This window comes from Rosa rugosa, chromosome 6 (genome assembly GCF_958449725.1).
Source record: "Rosa rugosa chromosome 6, drRosRugo1.1, whole genome shotgun sequence".
Taxonomy (NCBI): Eukaryota; Viridiplantae; Streptophyta; class Magnoliopsida; order Rosales; family Rosaceae; genus Rosa; species Rosa rugosa.
Window position 1 is genome coordinate 6,852,910 of NC_084825.1, and position 24,711 is coordinate 6,877,620.

General features: G+C 39.7%; 1 protein-coding gene and 1 pseudogene across 7 annotated transcripts; both read right to left on the bottom strand.

Annotated features, from left to right (window-relative positions):
* Nucleotides 1-2,035: 2,035 nt before the first annotated feature.
* On the bottom strand, nucleotides 2,036-2,760 carry LOC133718204 (urease accessory protein F-like; annotated as a pseudogene).
* A 514-nt stretch (nucleotides 2,761-3,274) lies between these two features.
* Nucleotides 3,275-16,983, bottom strand: LOC133718202 (disease resistance protein RPV1-like). 7 transcript variants are annotated; one of them, XM_062145017.1, is made up of 11 exons: nucleotides 16,715-16,983; nucleotides 16,047-16,552; nucleotides 14,645-15,740; nucleotides 14,201-14,476; nucleotides 12,870-14,108; nucleotides 11,983-12,783; nucleotides 10,316-10,389; nucleotides 10,007-10,050; nucleotides 9,325-9,435; nucleotides 3,589-4,276; nucleotides 3,275-3,301 (listed from the first exon to the last, which is right to left on the bottom strand). In XM_062145017.1, exons 2-5 carry the CDS (start codon nucleotides 16,547-16,549, stop codon nucleotides 13,380-13,382), a joined length of 2,604 nt encoding a protein of 867 aa, XP_062001001.1. In that variant the 5' UTR covers nucleotides 16,550-16,552; nucleotides 16,715-16,983; the 3' UTR covers nucleotides 3,275-3,301; nucleotides 3,589-4,276; nucleotides 9,325-9,435; nucleotides 10,007-10,050; nucleotides 10,316-10,389; nucleotides 11,983-12,783; nucleotides 12,870-13,379. The 7 variants fall into 7 exon arrangements, with proteins under 7 accessions (XP_062001001.1, XP_062001002.1, XP_062001004.1 ...); XM_062145018.1 differs by lacking the exons at nucleotides 3,275-3,301; nucleotides 3,589-4,276 and having other exon boundaries at nucleotides 9,183-9,413; XM_062145020.1 differs by lacking the exons at nucleotides 3,275-3,301; nucleotides 3,589-4,276 and having other exon boundaries at nucleotides 9,183-9,417.
* Between the last annotated feature and the right edge of the window lie 7,728 nt (nucleotides 16,984-24,711).

The following is a 24,711-nucleotide window of genomic DNA, read 5'->3' on the forward strand; positions in this document are numbered from 1 at the left end:
GAGTCTATGTTTTTCAACATGAATGGATCAGAAAACAGAGTAGTGTAATGTATGTAAGTCGACGAACAAAGCCAGAAAGACAAGTTTGTCAAAGCATTGCTCCATTTCGAAACTTTGTCCCCATTATTCAAATAAACTTCTTCATGCTCGGTAAACTCCTGCAAAAATTGCCCTATTTCTTGTGCCTTACAAAGTTCTTCCGACAAACAAATTTGTTGCAGATGTCTTCCCCTCTAAAACATAGAAATACTTCATATTTGCATGGATGACGATGATGATGGCACTGTTTGAATCCAGTGCCGTTCAGCAGCCACAATGCATGTAACGCCGCCCACGTAGCTCAACGGTCTGTCATGAATGTGACCGCTATAGCTGCATATCAGGCAAAGCTTGGTTTCCACAGTCTTCGATCGTCCGTCCTTCCGCCCCATGTCTTCCATATAATTGAAATACAAATATGAATGTGCTGCTGTGCTGCTCTGGTTTTGGATGTGTACATTCGCATACCCACTGAATTTCATTTTAGTTTTACTCATTCACTCCACTCAATACTCTGTTTTGGTTTTAGTCAACAGTAAATAACAGCATACAAAGTAAGCAATCTATGCTTTAGATTTGAATTTGTTAAAATATCGATTATTTGAAGAGTGAGTGTCAACAGACATGGGCTAATCTTCTTGGTCATAGTTTATGCCAGCAGGTGGGGATTTGAGGAATATCCCCTTTGGTTTTGGCGTCGCTACATAGAACAGTTTGCTTTTCACACCTGAATATTAATAGTGAGGGAGAAAGGGAGGGAGGGAGGGAGGGGGAGAGAGGTATATCATGTCCAATTGAAAAATTCTCTCAAACTTATGCACAGACAAGACCATGTTGCATGCAATTAATGACTAAATCAAAACTTGGAGCAGATTGATAAAGGATAAGGACCTGGTTGCAAATCTTTAGGTAGTAGTTTCCACAAGTTCTGCTGTAATATGAACCAAAATAATACAAAAAGAGGTACTCTTTACTATCAAAGAATTCAAAAATTGAGCTATGCTTATTAGATCCATGTTTGACAATAGGCTTTTTCTTTTTCCTATTACCTTCTTAATGGCGTGTCTAAACACTAACAAAAAAGGCAGACCCTATTCTAACGAATTATGCAGCCCGCCAATTTGAGTTTTTTCCCACCTCCACATGATCAAATATAAAACGGTACAAATTTCTAAATACATGGCTCTGAAAATTTGGAAGAAAATCTAAGAGTCATGACCCAGATATAAGGGAAACAATTAATCTGAAATCAAACAATAGAGCAGTTTAAGCTAATAGATTTCCATGACGACCTAATTAATATGATATGAGAGATAGAGATGAAGAAAACGACTAACGGGCTTCCCTATATCACTTAACATGAAAATTGCTCATTGACGTCCAAAGCTTGACTATTGTAATAATAAGACCAGTGACTGAACCATTAAGGTTAACAGAAGTATCCTACTACCATTTTATCCCTACTCCAATTGCATAGATTTACATAATAATATACCTATAGCATCACTCAACAACTAGCTGTGATCAGATATATTTACATGCCATAAAATTCAGCCTATATGATCTCCAACCCTCCATATGCCATAAAGTAAAAGATATGAACAAAACTCCTAGTTCACTTGCAAAAGAAATTGCACAGTGGACGGTAAATAAGCATTACTGAATGTATATGTAAATTAGAATAGGACTTCACTGAAATTTTATCCAATATCCACTTATAATTAAACCAATTACAAAACTAACCATATTTGTGTTGGAGTGTCGCTCTTTAATTCTTGAATCCTCAACAAGAACAGGTGCATAAAATGCTTTATGGTACTACTTTTGGATTCAACACGATCTTCTAAGATGGCAGAACAGTTAAGTCAGCTATGTACAAAATAATGCAAACCTGGAGAGTTCATCCGGCGTTTCCAATATCACCAAATTTTCAGGGCTTACAATATATATGAAAATTTCAGGCAGACTCCACCAGTCAATGCGTCTATTTGGGCCTTCAGGAACAGAATAGTCTAGAAAACAGGTAGCTATGACAACCCTGCACGATATCAAGCAAAGGAACAGTTAAGGCATGCTTCCTCAACTGGAAGGTCCTTGCATGCATTGATTCAGTATAGCTTCAGAGATAGGAGCTATATGATGTTGCAGAACAGCCGCACCAAGGGGTCCGACCAAATTCAGCCTTGTTGCAGCAGAAATAACATCTCTCATTGTGATAAACATGAAAACTCTTTGAGAAGTACTGCTATCCAACCCAAGCAATCCACATATAAGCCCATATATAGGAGCACGGTGAAAAGAAACAACTCCATTACTTAAAGAAGTTTCCCTCATAGATTTAAGAAACGGTATTTCTGAATACACTGCTGCAGCCACTCTCATGAGTGCAGACCCTTGTGCAATTGATACCTTTCTACCCACTTCATTAGTTAGCATTGCGTCCAACATCTTGTCGTGTTTCCGCAAGGTCTCCAAATCAGGTGATATTGTTGTAGAATATACAAAAGGAAGGAGTAAGCTTGCAATATTCTCTAACAAATGAATTACGAAAGTTTGGAGATTTTCAGGACCCGAGACCATCCGAGCTTAAATTGCAGCCTCAAGACCAAAGGAATGAGCAAAACCACTGGTTGGGAGGATAGAATCAAGCAGTTGTTATTGTCCCCATTGTAAAAGGGAGTCTGAGAAAGAAGGCTCCTTGGTTTCTTTGTTTATATCCATCCCACTTCACTCTGGAAAAAGGGACTGCTCCCTGATACACAATGAGCAACAAACATAATCAATTGTCTTTAAGAGGAAAACAGTATAGCCCTCAATCAATTTTCTTCCCCCCTAATATTTGATATTGATAGTAGACGAAAAGCCTATGCACGGATTCAAATTCAAATAACAATCCAAAATATTCGCCGCATAATCCTAATGTATTATGATTTCTTACGTTTTGCCTACTCAACTGTGTTGGTAACTTAAGTTCATCTTAATGCTTTCTATTGACTAATCAAGTATGATTTCACATAGCATAAACCAACTGGATATGGTAATTCTTACGACACATAGTCATCAACAATAGCATTGGAGCATATGCCATTTTAAGCTTCACATATTATATAATAATCAGACTATCCTAAAATTAAATGAAAAGAAAGCATACCTTTTTCAATCAAGCACATACATGCAAGATCATATATAGTTTCTGAAGCTTGCAACCTAAATATGCATAAAGAAAATGAAAAGTTCATATATAGTTTCTGAAGCTTGCAACCTAAATATGCATAAAGAAAATGAAAAGTTATTAAATAGAAAACTCTACCTCTTTCTAAGCTGAAAAGATTCAGACTTTCACCGCTTTTAAGAGCCGAGATTAGATTAGCCCAGAATCTCAAAGCAATTGAATTTTCTTAGGCCCCGTTTGGATACTGAATTTCAATTTGGATTTGGATTTAAAATTTTCAGATTTAAAATCTCTAGGATTCTGAATTTACTGATTTCAAATGTTGTTGTTTGGAATATAATTTTTTTAGTGTAAGGATTTCATGGGAAGAAATTTACCCAGATCGTTATGAGAAAACATCAACAGAGAAAGAGAGTTTGACGCCGTGAGACGCGCCTCCGACAATCGACCTAACCTCGAGTTTGTCAACTTCAGCTCCGGGTCGGGGTCATCGACCCCTGGGTCCGACTTCGGGCTGATTTTGCAGTTGCTGCAGAGAGGGTTTGTGATGTTGTCGACCGTGGAGGGGATCGGGAAGTGTAGCAAACCGGAGGTGGAGTCGGAGTGAATCACAGAGGACGCGAACGCTTACACAGCGTTGGCCGCGGCGATGGATCTCAGCACGGAGGAGAAGGACGGTCATCGGAGACGATGGAGAGAGACGGAGTGGTTTTTTTTTTGGCAAGTGATTTCAAATAACTACCCTTGACTAGTTATTTGAAATTCTTAAGAAAAATGGGGTGTGGATTTGAGCAAGATGATTTGAAATCCAAATACACGATCTGCCAAACGGATAGATTTGGATTTGAAGGGTCCAAATCCAAATCCTCAAATCCAAACAGGCCCTTAGTTGATTCAGATAAACATTCAGAAATGGGAGCCCAGAGAACCCAGAAGATAGAAAATATTAACATTTAACCATCAAGGAGAAGTTGACTCAAACTGTAAAGACAGAAAGGAGAAGAACTGACCTTTCCGAAAGGGTTTTTGTTTTCAATTTGGTGAATTTGAGAAGAGAGCCACGGCCTAAACAAAGGAAACATGAAACGGAATAAACAGCAACAGTTACAATTTGCAGAATTTACTGATACAGCCCCTCAATTTCGAAAAGTTATAATTTAATTTAGAAAAAACAAAAATTATGAGATTTCAAATCTGAAAGGTGCGGCAATTTTTATCCTATTATTTTCTTTGTTTATCTTACCCGGTCATTATACTATACATTTTAATTTGAATATTAAATTTACTTATCTAACTCATTTCTTTTTTTTAAGAAATATTCTTTTATGACATATCCATCAACGATTAAAATATAGGGGCCGTGACCACTTACCCAATTTTAGTCTAACAATTGCCCACTTGCTCCACTAAGAGTTTTTTAACCCAATTTACCAAATCTAATATTTGATGACAGTTTTGCCCTTAATTCAATTAATTAATTACATGTGCATCTCTTTGTCTCTCCCCACTCTCCCCGATATGCTATTTCTCTCTCATCCCCCATTCTCCGTCCTCTCTCTCTCTCCCCGATCTGCTCTTTCTCTCTCATCCCCCATTCTCCGATCTCCACTAAGAGTTTTTTAACCCCATTTACCCAATCTAATATTTGATGACAGTTTTGCCCTTAACTCAATTAATTAATTACATGTGCATCTCTTTGTCTCTCCCCACTCTCCCCGATCTGCTATTTCTCTCTCATCCCCCATTCTCCGATCTCTCTCTCTAACCCATGGCTTCTTTGAAAAGAGCCCATGCATTACAGATCTACGGCCAACGCCGCACCAACCACAGCCCATCTCCCCCTCTGTCGGTCCCAGCGCTCCACAACACCACCACCCACGCACCCAGAACGGAGAGATGCCGGGCTCCAAACCAAAAACCAAAGCGCCGCCGTCAACCGACCCCTCAAGCCAAAGATCTCGTCCCGCCCTCCACCAATGGCGTCTCGTTCCAGTCCAGATCCAGTTACAGTCCAGATCCCCTCCGATACCTTCCCACTACCATGCCTCTGCCACAACGGCAGCCACCGCCGTTCGCCAATGAGTTCGATGAAAATCTCCTCCCAGCCCTTGTCTCTGATCTGGTGCCCAGAGCACTTTTTTTTTTTTTTTGGTATACTGTGAGCTCCAAGAATGGGGAAGAAAAAAAAAAGTGAACTTGTACAATTGAACATATAAATTGATCAATTGTGTCTGTAGTGTATTCATTTTGGTTTTGGGAGTTTATGCAATTCACTTGAGGGCAATAATATGATTATTGGAGGGTAATAATATGATTATTGGAGGGTAATAATATGATTATTGGGAGGCAGTAATATGATTATTGGAGGGCAATAATATGATTATTGAGGGCAATAATATGATTATTATGAGGCTATAATATGATTATTGAGAGGCAATAATATGATTATTGGGAGGCAATAAAAAGAGTATTGGGAGGCAATAATATGAGTATTGGGAGGCAATAATATGATTATTGGGGGCAATAATATGGTTACTGAGTATTATTGAGGGGCAATAAATTCAGCCGCCGGAATCCGGTCACTAGTCCGGTAGCCGGATTAGGGATTCCGGTCACCGTTTGCCGGATTCCGGTCATCTGTCGCCGGATTCCGGTCATCGGTTGCCGGAGTCCGCGGCCGGCCACCACTGGTCACCGGAGCACAGCAAGGTGGAGAATGACTTTTCTCTTTAATTGAGAAAGAAGGAGAGGGCAAAAAAGTCCCAAAAATAAATAAAAAGAATTAATTGGGTATTAGAGAAATAATCCCTTAGAGTGTTTTGGGTAAATGGGGTTAAAAAACTGTTAGAGGAGCAAGTGGGCAATTTTTAAGCTGAAATTGGGTAAATGATCATTTCCCCTAAAATGTATTCAAGTTTCCTAAAAAAATCCATGTCAAAAGATTGTTTTTTTTTTTTTATGGAAATAAGTCAGCCCTTTCATTAATATTCAGCAAGCAGTACAAAAACGAAACACCCCTATGGGGTCGACAGTAGGGCTGTCAATGGGTCGTGTCGAGTCAAGGTATTTGTCATGTCGCAAGATATAAACCCAAACCCAACCCATTTAATAATCGTGTCAAAAATTTAAACTCAAACCCAACCTATTTATTAAACGGGTAACCCGTTTCCAACCCGCTTAATCCATTTAACAAATATGTCGTGTCGTGTTAGACAAAATGACCCATTTAAGGGTTAACAATGCGACCCATTTAACTAAAAAAATGCATAAATTGATTAAATTCACTAAAAACTCCACAAGAAGAAGAATATAAATAATTATATATATTCATAAATAATTAAATCCAATAATTGTAAAGCAAAATATTTCAAATTGTCTAATCTTATGATCAAATACTCTCAATGTCCAAAATTTCAAGAAGAAGTATAGCATAATCGGGTAATATGAGTTCACTTCGTGTTGGCGGGTTGACCCGTGGCCGACCCATTTATTAAATGGGTCATGACGGGTTGACCCACGGCCGACCCGCTTTTTAATCGTGCGGGTTTAACCCGGTTTATTTCGTGCGGGTTTCAAATCGTGTTATCAGGTCGTGTCGAAATTGACAGCCCTAGTCGACAGAAAGAATCGTTCCTTAGAACCTCATGAACCCTATTCTAGAAGAATAAAATCCCAGAAATCCCGAGTACACCCACCTTTTAGTAAATTCACGCCTTTTAGTAAATTCACGCACCATTATTCTAACAAAAACCAAGAAACCTCGAAGCTTACATTAAAAAGATTCCAACTAAGGCACTGGTTTTTGCGACCCAAATAGAAATTAAACAATGGTATGGGCCATAGAGACCCTACTCATAGAGGGAATAGAAAGTGAGAAATCACCCTCCACCCCCATTCCAAAGATAGACCAGGCCTTGAAAAGGCTTAAGAACCAGCCTACCCCCTTCCAGCCATGGGACAAAGCCCATCCTGTCAACCCTAGCCCGGAAAGCCCAAAGCAAGGATCCCAGAAGCAGTCTGCCCAGCAAGGAGACAAGGCAGCCCACTCCGGTCGTACGCCGCCGTCGACCTCCGTCACCGTAGATCTTCGGTCTTCCACCCTAGAACCTCCGCCGGCATCCCTTTCAAGTACAGCCCATGCCCAACCTCGAAAACCTGCATGCCCAGTCGACGGAGCCTCAGCACAATCCGCCATCAATCTTCGCTCCAAATTCGCCTCAACCACCAGAAATCAGGTCTTACCGACAGACCAACCCCGACGACCTCCGTCGGTTCCACAATCAATTCCATCCGCCACCAGACTGTCTCCCAAACGAGACGACGCTGGAGTCAGCCAATATCCTGCCTCCATCACGATCCTTGGACCGCGAAGAAAACCACATAGAAAAGTAAGATGGGCACGCCGGAGAGCACCCCCACCACCACCGCCCACGAACCAGCCAGATAAAAGAAAGGATGATATACCCACCATCGTAGTCAAAGATCACCGTTGTCAGATTGAAAATTTTGTCGAAGGTCGTCGCCGTCGAGTAAACCCTAGCAGAGCTAGGTCAAGATTTTTTTTTTTTGTTTAATGAAATCTCTCATTTAGTTTTCTCTTTGAGAAATTTTAAATACACACTCCTACTCACTTAATACACATCCCTATTGTTTTATATTTCAAATTAGATTTTGTAGGTAGGTTAAATGACCAAAACAGACATCTATGCATTAAAAGAAAAAAAATAGTCATATTTTCCTTATATTATTCTATTTATGTATAAATAATTTGATAAGCACAACAAATTTCTATACATGGCCTCCCAATTTAATACAAGAATAAAGTTAGAAACTATCAAAAAAGTTTCTTAAATAAATTGTAATTAAAAATGAGGTTAGAAACGATAATATTTAGAATTTCAAAATCAATGACATTAAATGTTTTTAAAACATATCACTTTACTCTCATTTTTTACTTAATTTTCTTTTTTGTTCTAAGAGTTATGTTTAATCAATTTATTTTCTAATATAAAACATCACCGGTGAAAAAAAATTGTAATCATTAATTTGTTTGGCCCCTCTAATGACAACTTTTTAGTTCTGTCACTATGGAGAAACTACTGATTAGTTTTGGTTGAATGTTCTTGTCAACTTGTTGTGAGTGATAGCCTTTCTCCTATTCTGTTTGAGTATGATTGTCAGAAATTGGTGAGGGATATAATTAAATCCAATAACAATCCAAAATATTCGCCGCATAATCCTAATGTACTATGATTTCTTACGTTTTGCCTACTCAACTATGTTGGTAACTTAAGTTCATCTTAAGGCTTTCTATTGACTAATCAAGTATGATTGCCAAGCCATAAACCAACTGGATATGGTACTTGTTGCGGCACATGTTCATCTACAATAGCATTGGAGCATATGCCATTTTAAGCTTCACATATTATATAACTAGCCTTTCTCTACACATGCTCTGCATGTGCAAGTTTTTTTTTTTTTTTTTTTTTTTTCTGAAAATAAAAAAGAAAACGGTTATTGTAGAGGAGATAATGGGAGAGAAAAGTGGGTTGTGGGTTATATTTTTATTTATTTTTTTAATAAAAATATATTTTGTAAATGTCATAATTGTCCTCGTGATTTAATTAATTCTCAAAGTTTTTTAATCTTCTAGGGTCATTTCCGTCAAAATTTTTGATTTTGGCTAACAAACCTTCTTCTCTTAATAATAGTATAGAGTAAAAATGCATGTGGATGATATTCAGGTTTCTGTAGATTATTGGCTTTTTTTTTTAATTCTTTTTCCTTGAAAAGCAGTGATTGAATATCTCAAATATCATAATTGAGAAGCAGTGATTGAATATCTCAAAGACAATCACAATTATGATATTTGAGATATTCAATCACTGCTTTTAATTCTTTTAATTATTTTTCCTTGAAAAGCAGTGATTGCATTTTTACTAGTTAATTAGATGCAGAGTTTTCAAGAATATCCAGTGAAGAAACACTTTGCACAGTTGATAATGTACAAAGCAAGCCAGTATTTCATCTGCCCCAATGAACTTATCACATAATAGATTCATATCATAAATCTTCAAAGAAATATGAATCTGTGCGTCAGATATAAGGTTTACCTCCCCAGAGCCTGGATTAGCTGAAGAAGATAAAGTGAAGTTTTCAATCTCAAGCTCATCATCAGTATCCCAGTCAACATCATCACCATCTACCTGAGATGTATTTCCAACCTTTACAGGATATATAAACATAAATGAGAAATAAAGAAGTACATGAACTTGCAAATACTACAATTTTTACATACACAAAGCTCAAAAATTTAGTCTAATTAGGGTTCACTCAAGCATTATAACCAGAGTGAACCAGCAATACAATTAACAAATATAGGTCGGCAGACCTTATACCAAAGAGCCAAAGAAACGCTACCTCCAGTCCACATTCAGAAGAAAAGGCAATTTAAATTTATAAGATACCAAAGCCAACAAGGGCCACAACAATGCCTATTATGAAATCTCCCTGCAAGTACTGCCTACCCACCTTCACCCTAAAAGTCCTCGTTTTCATTACATTCAATCAACCTCGAAAATTGCCGACACACTACAATTTCACAAAACGTTGTCATTAAGCATGTCATTGCTACAACTCCACAAACTAATCATTTATTTTAGTTTCTTATTACTATTAGATTATCCTTTAATCACAACAATACAGTAAATTTCAAATTGAAGGGTGAGCACCTAAATATTAACCAGGGACTAAAAGAAATGAATGAATACAAGAACTTGAACAAAAAACATGTACCATTTCTCTATATGTATGTTCAGCCCAGTGCAAAAGTTTCCAAGCTGTCCAAGTTAAACACAAAATGAATAAGTACCATAATAAAGAAAACCTTTAACTGTAAAAGGCAAGAAATAATTTAAGTTCTTGACTTGCATAAAATACTTTCTGATACCAGGACTACAGAATTTTTTTGCAACTATGTAAAAGATATTCTTGAAGATTTAAGGTCTAGTAAAAGTTGTTGAGCCATGGAAAAATGACTAAACCGTGCTATTTTGGCTGTGGCATACAGATTTTAACATATGGAGATTGATGATGCAAACTTACATGCGTGCAAGATTTATCTGATGCCAGAATGAATATCAACCCAGCTACAGATCTATCCCTAGCTAGTAGTGTTGCTGCCGAGATTTTTCAATAATTATCAGTGTTAATAAAGGAACAATAAATAATTATAAACACATGACATGTACGAGTTCGTATAACATAACAATTCCTCAATTAGAAAGCTGTACTAGAGAGTAAAGACAGAGTAGCATAAAATTCATAATGAGTCAGTTCATCGGTTGCAGAGATACCGTCACAGGAAAACATACTTGGTGTCTATGGTTCACAGCAAACAAGTAAGATTATTTAAATATAAATTTCTATTCTTGTTGTATCTAGAATCACTCTAACATGCAACATTTTGTTTAGAAAATTTATAACTGAAATTGTGAGTATCTGAATTCACTATCACCATGATCATTGTATCTTGCAAGAGTATAAACGCTGAAATTATCTGGAAGCTACCATGCTTAAGGGAGTTTACTTTTACAAACAGTAGACAATAATATGCATGAACAATCCATGAAGTTTATCAACTATGTCCAAATACTGTGTAAGGTAAAGGGAAACAGTAATATGCCAAATTGCTTCCAGCAGACGAGGTCTGGCAGATTGCAAAATTTCCTTTATATTTTGGTATATGTTAAGTTATGAACTCCATGACTGGAACACAACACGAAGTTAGTGCAGTTGGATTCATGTTAAGTTATGAACTCCATGACTGGAACACAACACGAAGTTAGTGCAGTTAGATTCATCTGTACTTGAAATGCACCCATAAATGACTTTACCTTGTACCCAAAACAGTAAACAAGTTGGATTAAAATCACAAATAACCCAACTGTGAAACATGATAATGTATACCTTGAACAGAATGATAGGAATAAAGTGACTATAATATGATAATGTATGAAATCCAAGCAGTATTATAGGACTACTGTACGAGTACGCAACTCGATTATGAAATGACACAACAGCAGCCTGAAATGAGCAAATAGCTACCCTATTAGGAAGGGGAGCCGTCTGTTGAAAACAAACTCAAGATCCGAAACAGGACAGGGCATACGTAAAGGCAGAAATTGAAAAAGCAGAATTTCTGTTGCATAAAAATCCTTCAGAAAACTTATTCATTTCATACTCTTTACCATAAATTATTAAAGTTTTTGGATTTCAATTCCCCCTTTAGCCTCATTCTCTCCCATGTCAGAGAAACCAGTGGTCTCACCTCATTACAAGACAGAGCATATTACATTAGAAAAACTTGGAATCAGTACCAAACGAAACCCTAACGTGCCGTAAACGGTGAAAGCAAACACGAACACGAACAGAAAGCAATTACATATAAGTTATATATAATGGAGAAGCAATGCAAGGTTACTTAAAAGTTTCTGTAACAGAACACCATTCTACATGAGTACAAGGTATAATAGTATAATTCTATTGGTGCAAGCCTACAAGTGTACTGATAGCTTATAGACTATAATCAATATGAGAAACTTTATAAGCTTTTCCTATCAAACTAATACAGAGAGGCAATTCAGTTTATTTTAAAACTACTTCAATATAATATCGGTTATGCAAGCAAGATTATAGTGTCATTTGGAAATAACTTGGGGAGTCCACTAATAACTAGGCAAAATATCAAAACTCAAGTGATCAAGGCTCACCTAACTGTAAAAGATGAAGACAAGAGAGCTCCAGAAAGTAATTACTGCAGAAATTCAAAATGAGAGAAGAGGAGGCATTGGCCATTTACGATCTGCAACTCATTTCCAACCATGGGATCAGAAAGTCCTTAATTATGGTCTTTCAGAGTGGCCAGTGGTGGATACCCTATATTTCTGCCAGTCTTATAATTCTTCAAGCGTGCAAGTTCTACCACTGCCACTGGTTCCCCCTGCAACTGGAATGTCAAAATTAATCAATATATCCTCATAAGGAGACATCCCACTACTTGATTGAGTGGTTGTTTTGTTCAACTCTTGCACATCTTGCTCATATATCAGACGGAATCCACACTCCTTCACCTTCAGACCCGGCCCCCTGGTTTCAAATAAGAACTCAAGCTGACTGCAACTGTTATGCCACCACTCTGTACCAAAGTATTTATCTTTCGATACATAGAATAGCCATAGGTGATCTGATTCAATCTGGCAAAATTCTTCACTAAAACGAAATGCAGGCTGTCTGCCATATACTTCCAATTCTCTTCCATCGACCTTCAGGCAACATACAAGATGATGTGTTGCATTAAAAGTCTTGAATTCATCTATATAAAGCTCATCCACCCGATGGTGCTCATGGAGTACAAAAACAGCACACAAAGCAAATCCCAAAAACTGACTGTTATTCCAATGTGCAGGTAGATATACACTTAGGGAACACCCAGTACTCCGATGGCTGAACCACTGAGGAATATTACTTCGGGGAATTACAATTTGAAAAGTTTCCCTGTTATTAGAGATTCCCTGTGCAAGAAAAGATAGGTTGTTAGTTGATTAATGTCTATAAGTATATGAGCAGAAACACATACACACACCTGGAGAGGGAGTACCTGATACATGAATGCCTTCAGCATTTCAAACGCTATGTTATTGCATCCTTGATTGCCATTTAGATTGGAGCAATTGATGAAATTGAAATATGATTTGTTTAATCTGTTCAAATTTGATGCATCAAACAAGTATTTCAGTGAAGTACAACCATCTGCCCTTAAATCTAGACTACTATTTGATGGAAGGTCTGACAACACTTGAAGTCTCTTGCAATTCTCCAAGTTAAAGTTCTCAAGCTTAGAAAGCAATCCAATGCCTGAAGGAAGGCGAACAAAATTGTTTCCACTTAGATTCAAGGTCACCAAAGAGGGAAAGTAACCAAATTCGTTGGCAAATGCTCCTTCACCAAGATTGCAATTACTCAGGTTCAGATATGTTAAATTACACAGACCAGAAAGAGGCAAGTGGAAACTCGTTGGCTCTGTATTCACTTTTTGAGATATAGGCAAGCGGAAACTCATTGGCTCTGTATTCACTTTTTGAGATATAGGCAAGCGGAAACTCATTGGCTATGTATTCACTTTTTGAGATATAGGCAAGCGGAAACTCATTGGCTCTGTATTCACTTTTTGAGATATAGGCAAGCGGAAACTCATTGGTTCTGTATTCACTTTTTGCACCAATCCAGAAGGCAAGAACTTTTCTAAAGATCCCCAAACTACTTTGCACCCATGTAAGATTGAACCTCTCACATATTTTATGCAACCATGGGCAGATGACATTTCCTCAAAACAGTCCATCTCCCCCACATTTACCTGATGTTTGCCGAGTTTCAAGCATCCAGAAAGATTAAGATTTTCAATAGACTTCAATTTATTGATGGTCCTTGGAAGAGAAACAAGATTTCTGCAGTTGCTTAGATTCAATGTCAAAAGGCCAGTCAGCCGTTCAATTGAAACAGGCAGTTCCTCAACGGCAGTCTCATCAAGATAAAGCACCGACAAATGTTCCATATTTCCAACAAACTTGGGAATCTTCTTAACTTTTGAGCAGTTAGAAAGAATTAATGTTTCAAGAGATTCCATTTCAATTCTACTTGGCAGACTCTTGAGACTTTTGCAGTCTTTAAGATTCAGAGAAATAAGCTTTTTGAGAAATCCAAGGGATTGATGGATTCTTACCAAATGAGAACATCCTTCAAGATCTAAAGTCTCAAGATTCTGAACACCTGCGAGGTCTGGGGTCTCCACAATGTTTTGAGAATGGCAGAGTTTGATGAACTTCAACTTGTCGAAATTCTGCTCATAAAATCGAAACAGTGAGCCACCACACAGAACAGACAATTTTCTTCATAGAGATAAACAAGTAGACTATTAACTAACAGCCATACCTTTGTTCCCTTCCAAAGCTGTTTAATGTTGCTGTGGCACAAGTTAAGTTCAATAAGTTCATCTGCTTTAAATTTTTTTGGGAGAGATCTTAAGGGACACCCAGTCCATTCGAGGAGTCTCAAGGAATTAGAAAGACAAGAGAGGCCTTTGGGAAGGTCCACATTACGAATATGGAGAAGCCTAAGTTGCGACAAATTTGAAAAGGCTTCTGGCTTCCAATGAGCCACTTGTAAATTAGTCAACTCCATTACCATGCCTTGGATTGAATCTGTTCCCTGATAATGAAAAACAAGAATGATAGCTTAAGTGCAGAACACAAAGAATACCAAGACCTAAGCAGATTACAAGTAAATCTACCTTATTTCTTTTTTTACACAATAATTGAAGTGCAGAACACAAATAATAATATGCTTAGCTTCTTTTTTTCATTATCAAACTCTTACCTTATTTTCCTTCAGCACATTGTTGATGTCTTCATGAGACCATAATCTGCTACGCTTGCCTGGCTCTTTGGGACACTGTTCACGAACAATTTCCCAGCCCAATTCTTGTAGCAAATCATGCATCCACAGTTCGTTGTTGGAGATAGTTATGAGAGATCTATCAGCAAGAACACTTAAATCAATGACAGGGTTTAGCTGGCAATAGTCTAGTATTTGTGTCACACGATCCTTATCCTTCCCCTTGTAAAAGCAAGCAATATGTAGGAATATTTCTCTGTCTTTTTCATCCAGTCCATCAAAACTAATCCGAAGCACGTTTATAATGCGTTTATGCGGTGTGTGCTTTAGCCTATCTATTGCACTTGCCCATTCATCAGTGCTTCTACCAAATAGAAAAGAACCTAAAACCACGAGAGCCAACGGAAGCCCCTGAGCATACCCTAAAATATGGTAGCACAGATGCAAATAATCTTCTGGTGGGGGACATTTCTTAAAAGCCTTCAAACTCAAAAGTTGAAGTGCTTCATCACAGTTTATCCCGTTAGCCTTGTATGTAGCATCAACATCATGTGCCTTTAACAACTGAACATCTGTGGTGGTTATGATGATTCTACTCCCTGGACCAAACCAGTTGCGACTTCCAGCCAATTTCTCTAATTGTGTCAACTGATCCACATCATCAATAACAACAAGCACCTTTGTTCTGCAGAACCGCCTTTCAATCATAGCAGCTCCTGTGTCTTCATGCTCTATATTTTTAATTTTTGCCATTAGGATTTCGGAAAGAAGTTTTTCTTGAAGAGAAACTAGGCCATTGTTTTTAGACATTTCTCTAACATTGGAAAGAAAGTAGGCTCGGTCAAAATCCCGGCGAATTTGATCATGGATAGCTCGAGCAAGTGTTGTCTTACCTATGCCCCGCATGCCATGGATCCCTATAAAACGCACCCTACGAAGGTGCGGACATACGTAATTGCTTAATAAATCATGAATGCGGGAATCCATTCCTATTAAGCCCTTGAAAACACTTGAAGATGTATACGTGGACTTCTTTAGTATATGATTAACAATTTCGTCTATTAGTCTTGCTTCATATCTGAGAAAATTTAGATAAAATTAGAAACTTAGCAATGCAACATAACTGGCAAAATCAATATTAGCATTTGGCAACATTAAGTAAATGCAAAATGCTAATCCATTGAGTCTCTCAAATTTACTGATGTTCATTACTCGCCATTCGTATCCATCCCTCAATCAGAAAAATCATTCTTAAATCATAAAGAATAGTTCATTCTAAAAAGAAGAGATTATCCTGCTCTCAAAAGGGTGGGATTGAATATGTATATCTACTTTAGCAAGGAAACATATTAAGGTATGAGTAGTATGTAGGAAGGAGACTTACGGATAATTCTTGGAATCCCAGCCAGAAAGATTGGCGACCTCAGTCAAAGCAGCTCTCCACGCATTTAGTCTGTCCTCAGTCTTCCCATAAACTTCTTCATGTTCCCTTACTTCCACACCTACTTGGGTTTTCCTTTTGAGCTCAAACCTTCCCCTTTGGTGCCGCACATCAGAAGGATCCACCTTGTAGAAGACGGGGAGGACTTGTTGGCCCATGTCTTTCATGCATTGAATAATCTTGACGAGTTCATCCAAGCACCATGACGAACGAGCATAGTTGGGTGAGAGAATGACAATCGCACATCTAGACTGCTCAATTGCAGCTAAAAGTTCAGAGCTAATGGATTTTCCTTTCTCAAGCTCTCGGTCATCCAGAAAGGTGAGAATTCCTCTCAGATTTAGTGCAGAATACAGATAATTGGTAAAAGTATTGCGGGTATCTTCCCCGCTGAAACTTATAAACACATCGTATTTCCATTCACGACGAGAAGAGGTTGACGCCATCTCCTTCGGAATTGAATCAGTAGAGAAACTTGTAATCAGTAGCAAACGAAACCCACAGGCACCCACAATCAACAACAAACACGAAGAGAGCGAGAGAGAGAGAGAGAGCAATTACAGACAACTTATATATATAATGGCGAAGCTATTGAAAGAAAATTTACCTACCGAAGCCTGGAAATGCAGAGAGAACCACTCTGATGGACGGCAATGTACTTGTTCAGCACCGTAAACGGTTTTCTGCTACAGAGAGAATCGCCGTCGTTAAGAGAAACTGACGTCAGTCGTGTGTGGTGGTGTTGTTGGGGTGAAGAAGAGAAGAGTCAGCGAGAATTGGTGGACTGATTTGTGAACACGGAACAGAGCGCGTAAGGACTAAAATATTCTTGATCATGCTCGTTTTTTCCTTGACATTTCTGTTTTTTACCAGCATTTATATTAATTTTACCAACAAGAATTGGGGGCTATTGTTGTTGACGGAAATACTCTGATTCTTGTCAATGGCCCGACTCCAGCTAAAAGGGACCTGACATTCTACCTTGAATATAATATTCAACTTATTGACAATTTTCAGTTTTCCATCTCATTTGGAACCAACCCATTTTGCCTTCTTACGTCATGGTCTCAAGGATGGGTCGGCCATTGGGCAATAACATGAGTGGGTTTACTATTCTGAATGCTTGTCATGGTTTTTGCATCTTTACAATAAGAGAGAATATCACAAATGGTCACTTAACTTTTATCTGTTTGACACTCTGGTCACTCATTTTTTAAATATATCACTTTAGTCACTCAATTTTAACTCTGTCATTCACTTAAGTCACTCCGCTAATTTTTTTCATTTAAAAAAAAAAAACCTTTAGTTGCCACGATATCAATGATATTTCGTCCAACCAATTGTAAAAAGTCGAGAAATCTGAATTGAAATGATTGGGAGAAGTGATTAAAGTGAAACAAAATACTCATTCGGTGACTAAAGTGATTGACAAAATAATAGTTGAGTGACTAAAGTGATATATTTGAAAATTAAATGACTAAAGTGTCGAATAAGTCATAATTGTGTAACCATTTGTGAAATAAAGGGAGGTTCTATTCATACCTCTAAAATTGGTATTTAGACCTCCTCACTTAATAGACCTCCAACTTACTTTAACAAATAACCAATATGCTATCTACACCTCCCTAATTTTCCCATAATACCCATCATCCAATAATATCAATAAAAACTTTTTTTTAGAGTGTTCTATTCATATACCTCCAAAATCGGTAGTTAGACCTCCATCTGTTTGGACCCAAAATGAACATTTTGGCCTGACAAGGCATGTCTTGGAGAAATTGAGCCAATATCAGTGGCTCAAGCTATATATTGTCGACAAGCTCGAAATATATATTTAGAGGCTAAATAAAGCCTACTATGGAAGTATGACAAGTCAACTTTAGCATATTTTCCTACTTCGGCTAGGAAAAACCGAGCTAGACAAGGAAGGAGGGGTGGCAGACTAACCAAATGAAATCGAAATGTGCTGAAACTTTCCAGATCCATTCTAGACAGCCCAAGGATCATTTCTTATGAAGAGTGCAAGAGCTTTTTTTGAGTGGAAGGCCTTCAAACAATCAGCCCAATTTTCTACAGAAGCAAAACTGGAAAACTGGACCTGTAAGAGGTCCAGCAGCATTTTCGGCCCAACCACATGGAAGAAAGCTCTGAAATTTGGTCAGCATGATCTAGATTCATAGTGGAACATTTTTTATGAAGACATCATGGCCAGAATCTGAATTTCTGATGGAGATATACATGAAGGAATAAAGGAGCCGAAAGTGCTTCCTTATCTCCCAAATTCATCATTCCTATTAGTGCTCCACCTCCATCTCCACCTCCCTTATCTCCCAAATTCATCATTCCTATTAGTGCTCCACCTACACCTCCACCTCCCTTATCTCCAATTAGTGCTCCACTTTCATTTGTTTAATGCCAAAGTAGTTGGCATGGTAGCCTATAAATAGAGGTTACATTGAAACACAATTCACACATTCACAACACAACATCAAAACATCTCTAAGATGATCTAAGTTCTCTCTAGAGCAACTCCTCTCCTTCTCTTTCTCTTACCGGTGATCACACTCCTAGTCCTAGTCTTCTCAGAAGCCGACTTTCAGTGCCACCAAACCCTCTGTCAACGTGCTTCGGTCCTAGTCTCCTAGGGAGCCGACGGTAGTGCCGCGACCACAACGGTTACAGAACCAGCCAAGCAAGGGTAACGCCCTAGCAACCCAGCCAAGCTAAAGTCACGCTTTAGCAAGTTCTCCTCACTTCCCGGTGGTTCTCGCTCTGCTCGATCTACAACATCGAGTATCGATTTGGTGATTTTCAAGAAGCTCAGCAAAAGTCCTCACCACGAGACACAAAGAATCCCACGACGAGGTTGGTGCTCTCCTCGTCCACAATTGCTTGAAAGAAGTCAGGTCAAGGGACATCCCCGACGACCGCACCCGAACGGTGCTGGCACGCCCGCGCAGAAAAGAGACTGTTGACCAGCTGCAGCAAAATTGGAGCCAAACATTTTGGCACGCCCAGTGGGACTACATCAGAAGTTTTTTCTCTTAAAGCACATTCAACCACCGGGCTTCAAAACAAACATTTTGGCACGCCCAGTGGGACAAGGTTAGAATTTTTTTTCGTCATCATTGAGATGCCAAGGGAAAATCTTTACCAAAAGAAATTCCTAAAGTGAATTGATGGACAATGTTGCCACCATTGGCGATACCGCCATTAATGATGAGTTTATGCCTATTCCCATCCCAGAGGGGGCAAGCATTGATGAACAGCTCGCGATCATCATGGCCAACATCGAGAGGAATAAAGAAAAGCAAGCCAGGGACATGGCCATTTTGATCGCAAAAACAAAGCAGAGGTTTCGCGATTGGGACCTAGAAATTGAGCAGAACGCTCGAGAAGAGGTCATTTATGAGGCTGATTTGTCTATAGGTGGCAATCAACCTAATGGTCTCACTGGTGAATCACAGTCTTACATAGAGGCTAATTATGGAGAACGTCATCAACAAGATTGTTCTTCAGACAAGAAAATTGTCTCTGAACAAATATCTGATGTCTCCACTGATCAAGCCAAATATGTGGCTACTGATCAGATGCATGGGGGGCAAGATATGACCCATGATCATCCCTTTGATCAAGAGAAGTTGGCGACAGTTGGCAACAAAGCCGATCTTGGGACACCGTCATCTTCCAAATTACAATTGGAGATCATGTCTCGTCAACCAACAAAGATACTTGGGGGGCAAGAATACCCCTCTCACGAGCCAAATTCCTCCAATTCTTCAACGAGAAGTATCTTTGTTCTTTTTCTACAAGCTCTCACAGGAGGGATTTTTACCCTACAAATTTTGATACATCGGAGCTTGGAATGAAGCATAGATGGCCTCCCCCGTGGTCTTCTAGAGGTTAGCCAAACATAGTGTTGCTAGCTTCTTTCTTTCTTTGCTTTTAATTTTTTGTTAATTTTTCGTTTCTATTTTTCTTTTCAAAAAAAAAAAAAAAAAAAAAAAGTTGAATTTGGTAAAGGGGTTGTGAATCATAACGGAATAGGTGAAGTCTCTTTTGTTAATATTGGCCTAAACTCCTTATTGGTGCCTAGTTCAGGTCCCTTAAGGTTAAGGGCGGCTTTTATTAACACTTGTTGAACTGTCTTCACACTTATGACCTTTCTCATCTTAGTAAGTATAGCCTATGTGAAATGGTGTCTAGAAAGGGGACAACGTTCATGACAGGTTCTTGAATCCAGAAGTGCGTGCAAATGGGCCTAAACCACTATGTGGGAGTAGCTCATGCCAAAATGGATTCTGCCTCTCTTGTTCGCCCTCCCCCACCTGGCCATTTCAGTAAGGTTGCCCAAAGGATTTGAAAGAAAATTTGTGTCTAGGCGACTATACTTGGGCCGCATGTCTAAACCTTGATTCACATTGTCTTATTGAATTCAACTACTTAAAAAAAAAAAAAAATATATATATATATATATATATATATATATATATATATATATATATAAATAAATAAATAAATAAATAATATAAAATAAAAAAAATCATTAATACAACTCTTAAGGGGCAATTCTAAGTGTTCCTACACTCGCAAAGCTACTAAGCCGAGTCAGCGGCTCCAGAAACTTTTTCCAGCTTTGCCCTCGCAGGAAAGGCTGAGCTCAAGCGAAATGTGAGAGCCACCACCGTGACCGCCACCTCCATCGGAAGTAGTCTTCATGTTACCAAAGATGTCCTCACCATGCATGGGGAACAGAGGAAGGGTTTCAATCTCCATGTTCATAGATCCATAACCACCATAGTTCCCAATCTGCCCGTTAAAAGCAATCACACCAGCTGAAGAAGCAGAAGCAGATGCAGAAGATTCTAAGTTAATATACTGATCCTCAGGTTTCCAATTGGTACCATTGTCATCACCAACAAGCCCTGATCTTTGCATGGGCACATGAACATCCGAAGTGGACCTCTTCTTCCGCTTCTCCCGAGCCCTTTGGTTCACGAACCAAAAATAGACGTTCTTGAACTCGATCTTGCCGTACCATTTCAGCTGGAGACAGATCCTCTGAATCTGCTCTATAGTTGGGGACCTAACTCCCTTATTGTAGAAAAGCTCCTTGAGGATTCTTATCTGATCTGTAGTGGGATTCCACCTGCTCCGCCTACAAAGCATGTTAGCACTACTCCCGGCTGCTTTGTTGCTTCCTCCATCCTCGGTTGGTTGCTGGGTTTGTGGTTCCATTGGTGATGGATTGAGAGAATGCGAGAATTGAAGAGTGATGATGATGAGTAATTGCTGTTAGAAATATTCGAGTTGATGATATGATTTTGGGATTGGAAATTTGGGTTTATAATGTGGAGGAAGATATAGGCATGCAAATATCCACCCTTGGATGGACGGTCAAAGAGAAGAGACAAACTAAGTCTCAGTAAAGCGTGATTAAAGTTGCTTTAAATCTCGGAAAAGAATGGATTATTGGCGCGTGGGGAAACCGAACGGTTTCCGAGGAGGTAACTGTTCTTTTCACGAGATTATTTTTCATGACTGTTGTTTTTCAACGAGTGATTAGTGCCTTAAATCTCGGAAAATAATGAGTTATTGTCGCTAAGAGTTTTGAGTTGGGAGCCAGCAAGTGGATCCAAAAGATACATATGTCCTCAAAAACCTCGCCACGAGGCTCTTTTTGACGCGGAGCATATTTTAAAAGTTCATATTATTTTCAATATACAACTATGGGGGCCTATATTTGGGGCCTTGCGAGACACAATTATTGGCTTCTCACGGATATTTGGATATCAGGATAAGAAAATATTATTGTATTCATAAAGTGGCTTTGCGGCCAAAAGCAATACATTCATTACAAAGCCAAAAGTGGCTAGAATACAAAACAAGAATCTTCGGATTATCTTCTAAATCTTTTCTCAAGTGGAAGCAGCTATGGAATCCAACGTCGGGTTGAGCCGCGCCATTATCACAACACGGGCCAGGTCCAGAGGAAAGGAAACAGAGGAGGAAAGATGAACCTCAGAGTGGCCGTCCTCCCTCTCCCCGTTTCGCTCCGCGTATGGGATTTTCTCAAAAAATGATCTTACATGACCGGAGATCCCACACTTGGAGCCCCCTCGTGTTTCTAAACCAATCTGAAGCCTGGCATTTTTGTTGCAGAACTCCAGAAGGACGAAACAAGGGGTTGCCTAAGATTATGTCATGAGGCCTAACCCAGGCTTAAGATTACGCCATAAAGCCTAAAATTTAGAGGCTAAAGGTCATTTCATGAGGGGAAGATTTGTGAAGAAGGAGAAAAAGAAGCGAGGATTAAAAGGCCATTTCTCGAATATTTCAGAAAAGTTGTTGTGAGTATTCCCTTCCTGAAATACAACTATTTATAGGGACTTCAGGCAAATCCCCACCCTTGGATGAAGCTCAATTTCAAATCGATGTCAGTAAATCGAGATTAGTGATTCCAAATCTCGGGAAAAAAGGGACTAGCAGCATGTGATGAGCAGTTTTCGAGGAGGTAACTGTTCTATTCACGAGATTATTTTTTCACGACCGTTGTTTTTCAACGAGTGATTAATGCCTTAAATCTCGGAAAAGAAGGGATTATTGACGTGTAAGGAGACCGAACAGTTTTCGAGGGGGCCTACAGAGATTGGCCCATGAAGCTCAATTTCAAGCAAAGTTCCTCTACGCGGAGATTCGCCGCAATAGCACTAGCTTCGACCTGAGTGGCCCGTTCTCTGAGATGGGCCAGGTTGCGGCCCATTTCTTCAGAAGCAGCCAGAGGTTCATCGAGTTGGGCTTCTTCTGTAGCAATCGCGTTTTCAACAAAGGCTAAACCTGTATGGAGGTCCTCGATCCGAAGTTTGAAGTCGGACCTTTGGATTTGTAGTTCCCGCAGGCGGTTGGTTCGCTCATTTAAAATACCGCGAGAGATGTCCATTTCTCGAGAGAGGCTATTCAAAGCCTCTCGAGTGTCGTAAGCCTGGGCGTTCGCGGCCGGTTGACGTTGGCGGGCCTCACCAAGTTCATTCAGCAGATCGTCAATGGCACTAAATTGCTGCAGGGTCAATGCCTTCTCCTGGCAAAGATACCTTAGGGCTTCCAAGACTCGCGAGAGGATGTCAGTCTCCAATACCTGAGGACCCAGATGTTCGTGAAGCACCATCTTAGCCTCATCCATAGCAGAAGGAGGAGTTACCTCTAACACCCTCATCAATCTCTCGAATCTGGTAGGAGGCGGCGGAGGCGCCACAGGATCACGAACCACCAATGCAAAATGGTGGACAACTTCCTCAGTTTCTTCATCTTCAATAGGTTGGTCTGTCCCTTCAGCCGCGGGAGAATCTGGAAATTCAACTCGCGGCTCACCATGGGCAAGTGGAGCAGATTCAAGCACAGGGCCCTCGGCTTCGACGGTTGTCTCATTTATTCGCAAGACTTGGGGGGCACCACCACCGTCAGTATCATTTTTCATCTCTTGGGCGACTGTCCGACCGATAGGACCCTCAGCGTTTGTAGCCACCTCCTCGGTACAAACAGAATCCTGGTTAGATTCAGAAATGTCAGAGAGTGGGGTTGGATCAAAAGGGAAATGGAAAGCATTGGCCAACAGTGGCTTACCTCTCGAGTTGTCGGGTCAATATCTGGTACGTGGTCACCAAGAGGAAGAGGCCTCACTTCATTCACCTCTTGGACCTTTAGTGCCGCGAGAATCTCTGTCGTCATCAGTTCCTCATAAGCGGCAGAATCCTCAGAGTGGCTTCCCACACTTTCATGCTCCGAGGAGTCGTCATCGGAGATCGTTATTAGAATGGTAGGACCTTGCAGATGCTCTGTAGATGTGGGAGACGGAAGAGGCGCCACGGGGTTAGTTGATGCTTGAACTAGCGAGAGAGTTGGCTTTTCTGCAGTGGCTGAGGGTCCAGCCTCGCTCAGGCGAGAGGGATTAGTGGTCCTTTGACGGACCTATCAAAAGATACATAGTGAAGATCCTGCCCAGATTCTAAAATTTAAAAAGGATAAGACGGGGTCGGAGTTTACCAATCGCATTCCCAGAGGTTCGTCATCTTCAAAACTCTCTTCGACGAATTGAGCTCGATCGCGTTTGCAAGCAAAGACAGCAGTGGCCTGTACGAGAAAAGAGTCATAACTCAAAAAGGGGGGAAGCACCAAATATACAAGTTTGGGATCATTCTTAACTAAATTACCTCAGCGGGATCTTCATCATGCGAAGACTCTCCCTCAGAAGTCTCCTCTGCTATTGCCTTTTGTTTCCCCGCCTGAACAGAGGCTATCCTGCTCCAGGTAGTTTGCTGCAAAACACACTCAGGAATAAGAGCGGGAAAATCAACACAAGGAAAAAGAATGGTGAAGAAAGACAAAAACTTACTGTTGCCCTAGGCTCGTGGATTTGTATCCCTGGACGCAATGAGCGAGAAGGTAGAATAGGTCGCGGGGGTTGTGCTGCAGGGTTGGAGAAGCGCTCAAGAATCTTGTGGTCCTCCGGACCAGGACTACTCATGCCACGAAAGATCAGGACGAAGAGTTCGTCATGTGGCAGGTCCCAACAGTTCACGGACACTTCTTTCCACCAATCAGCATAATCATC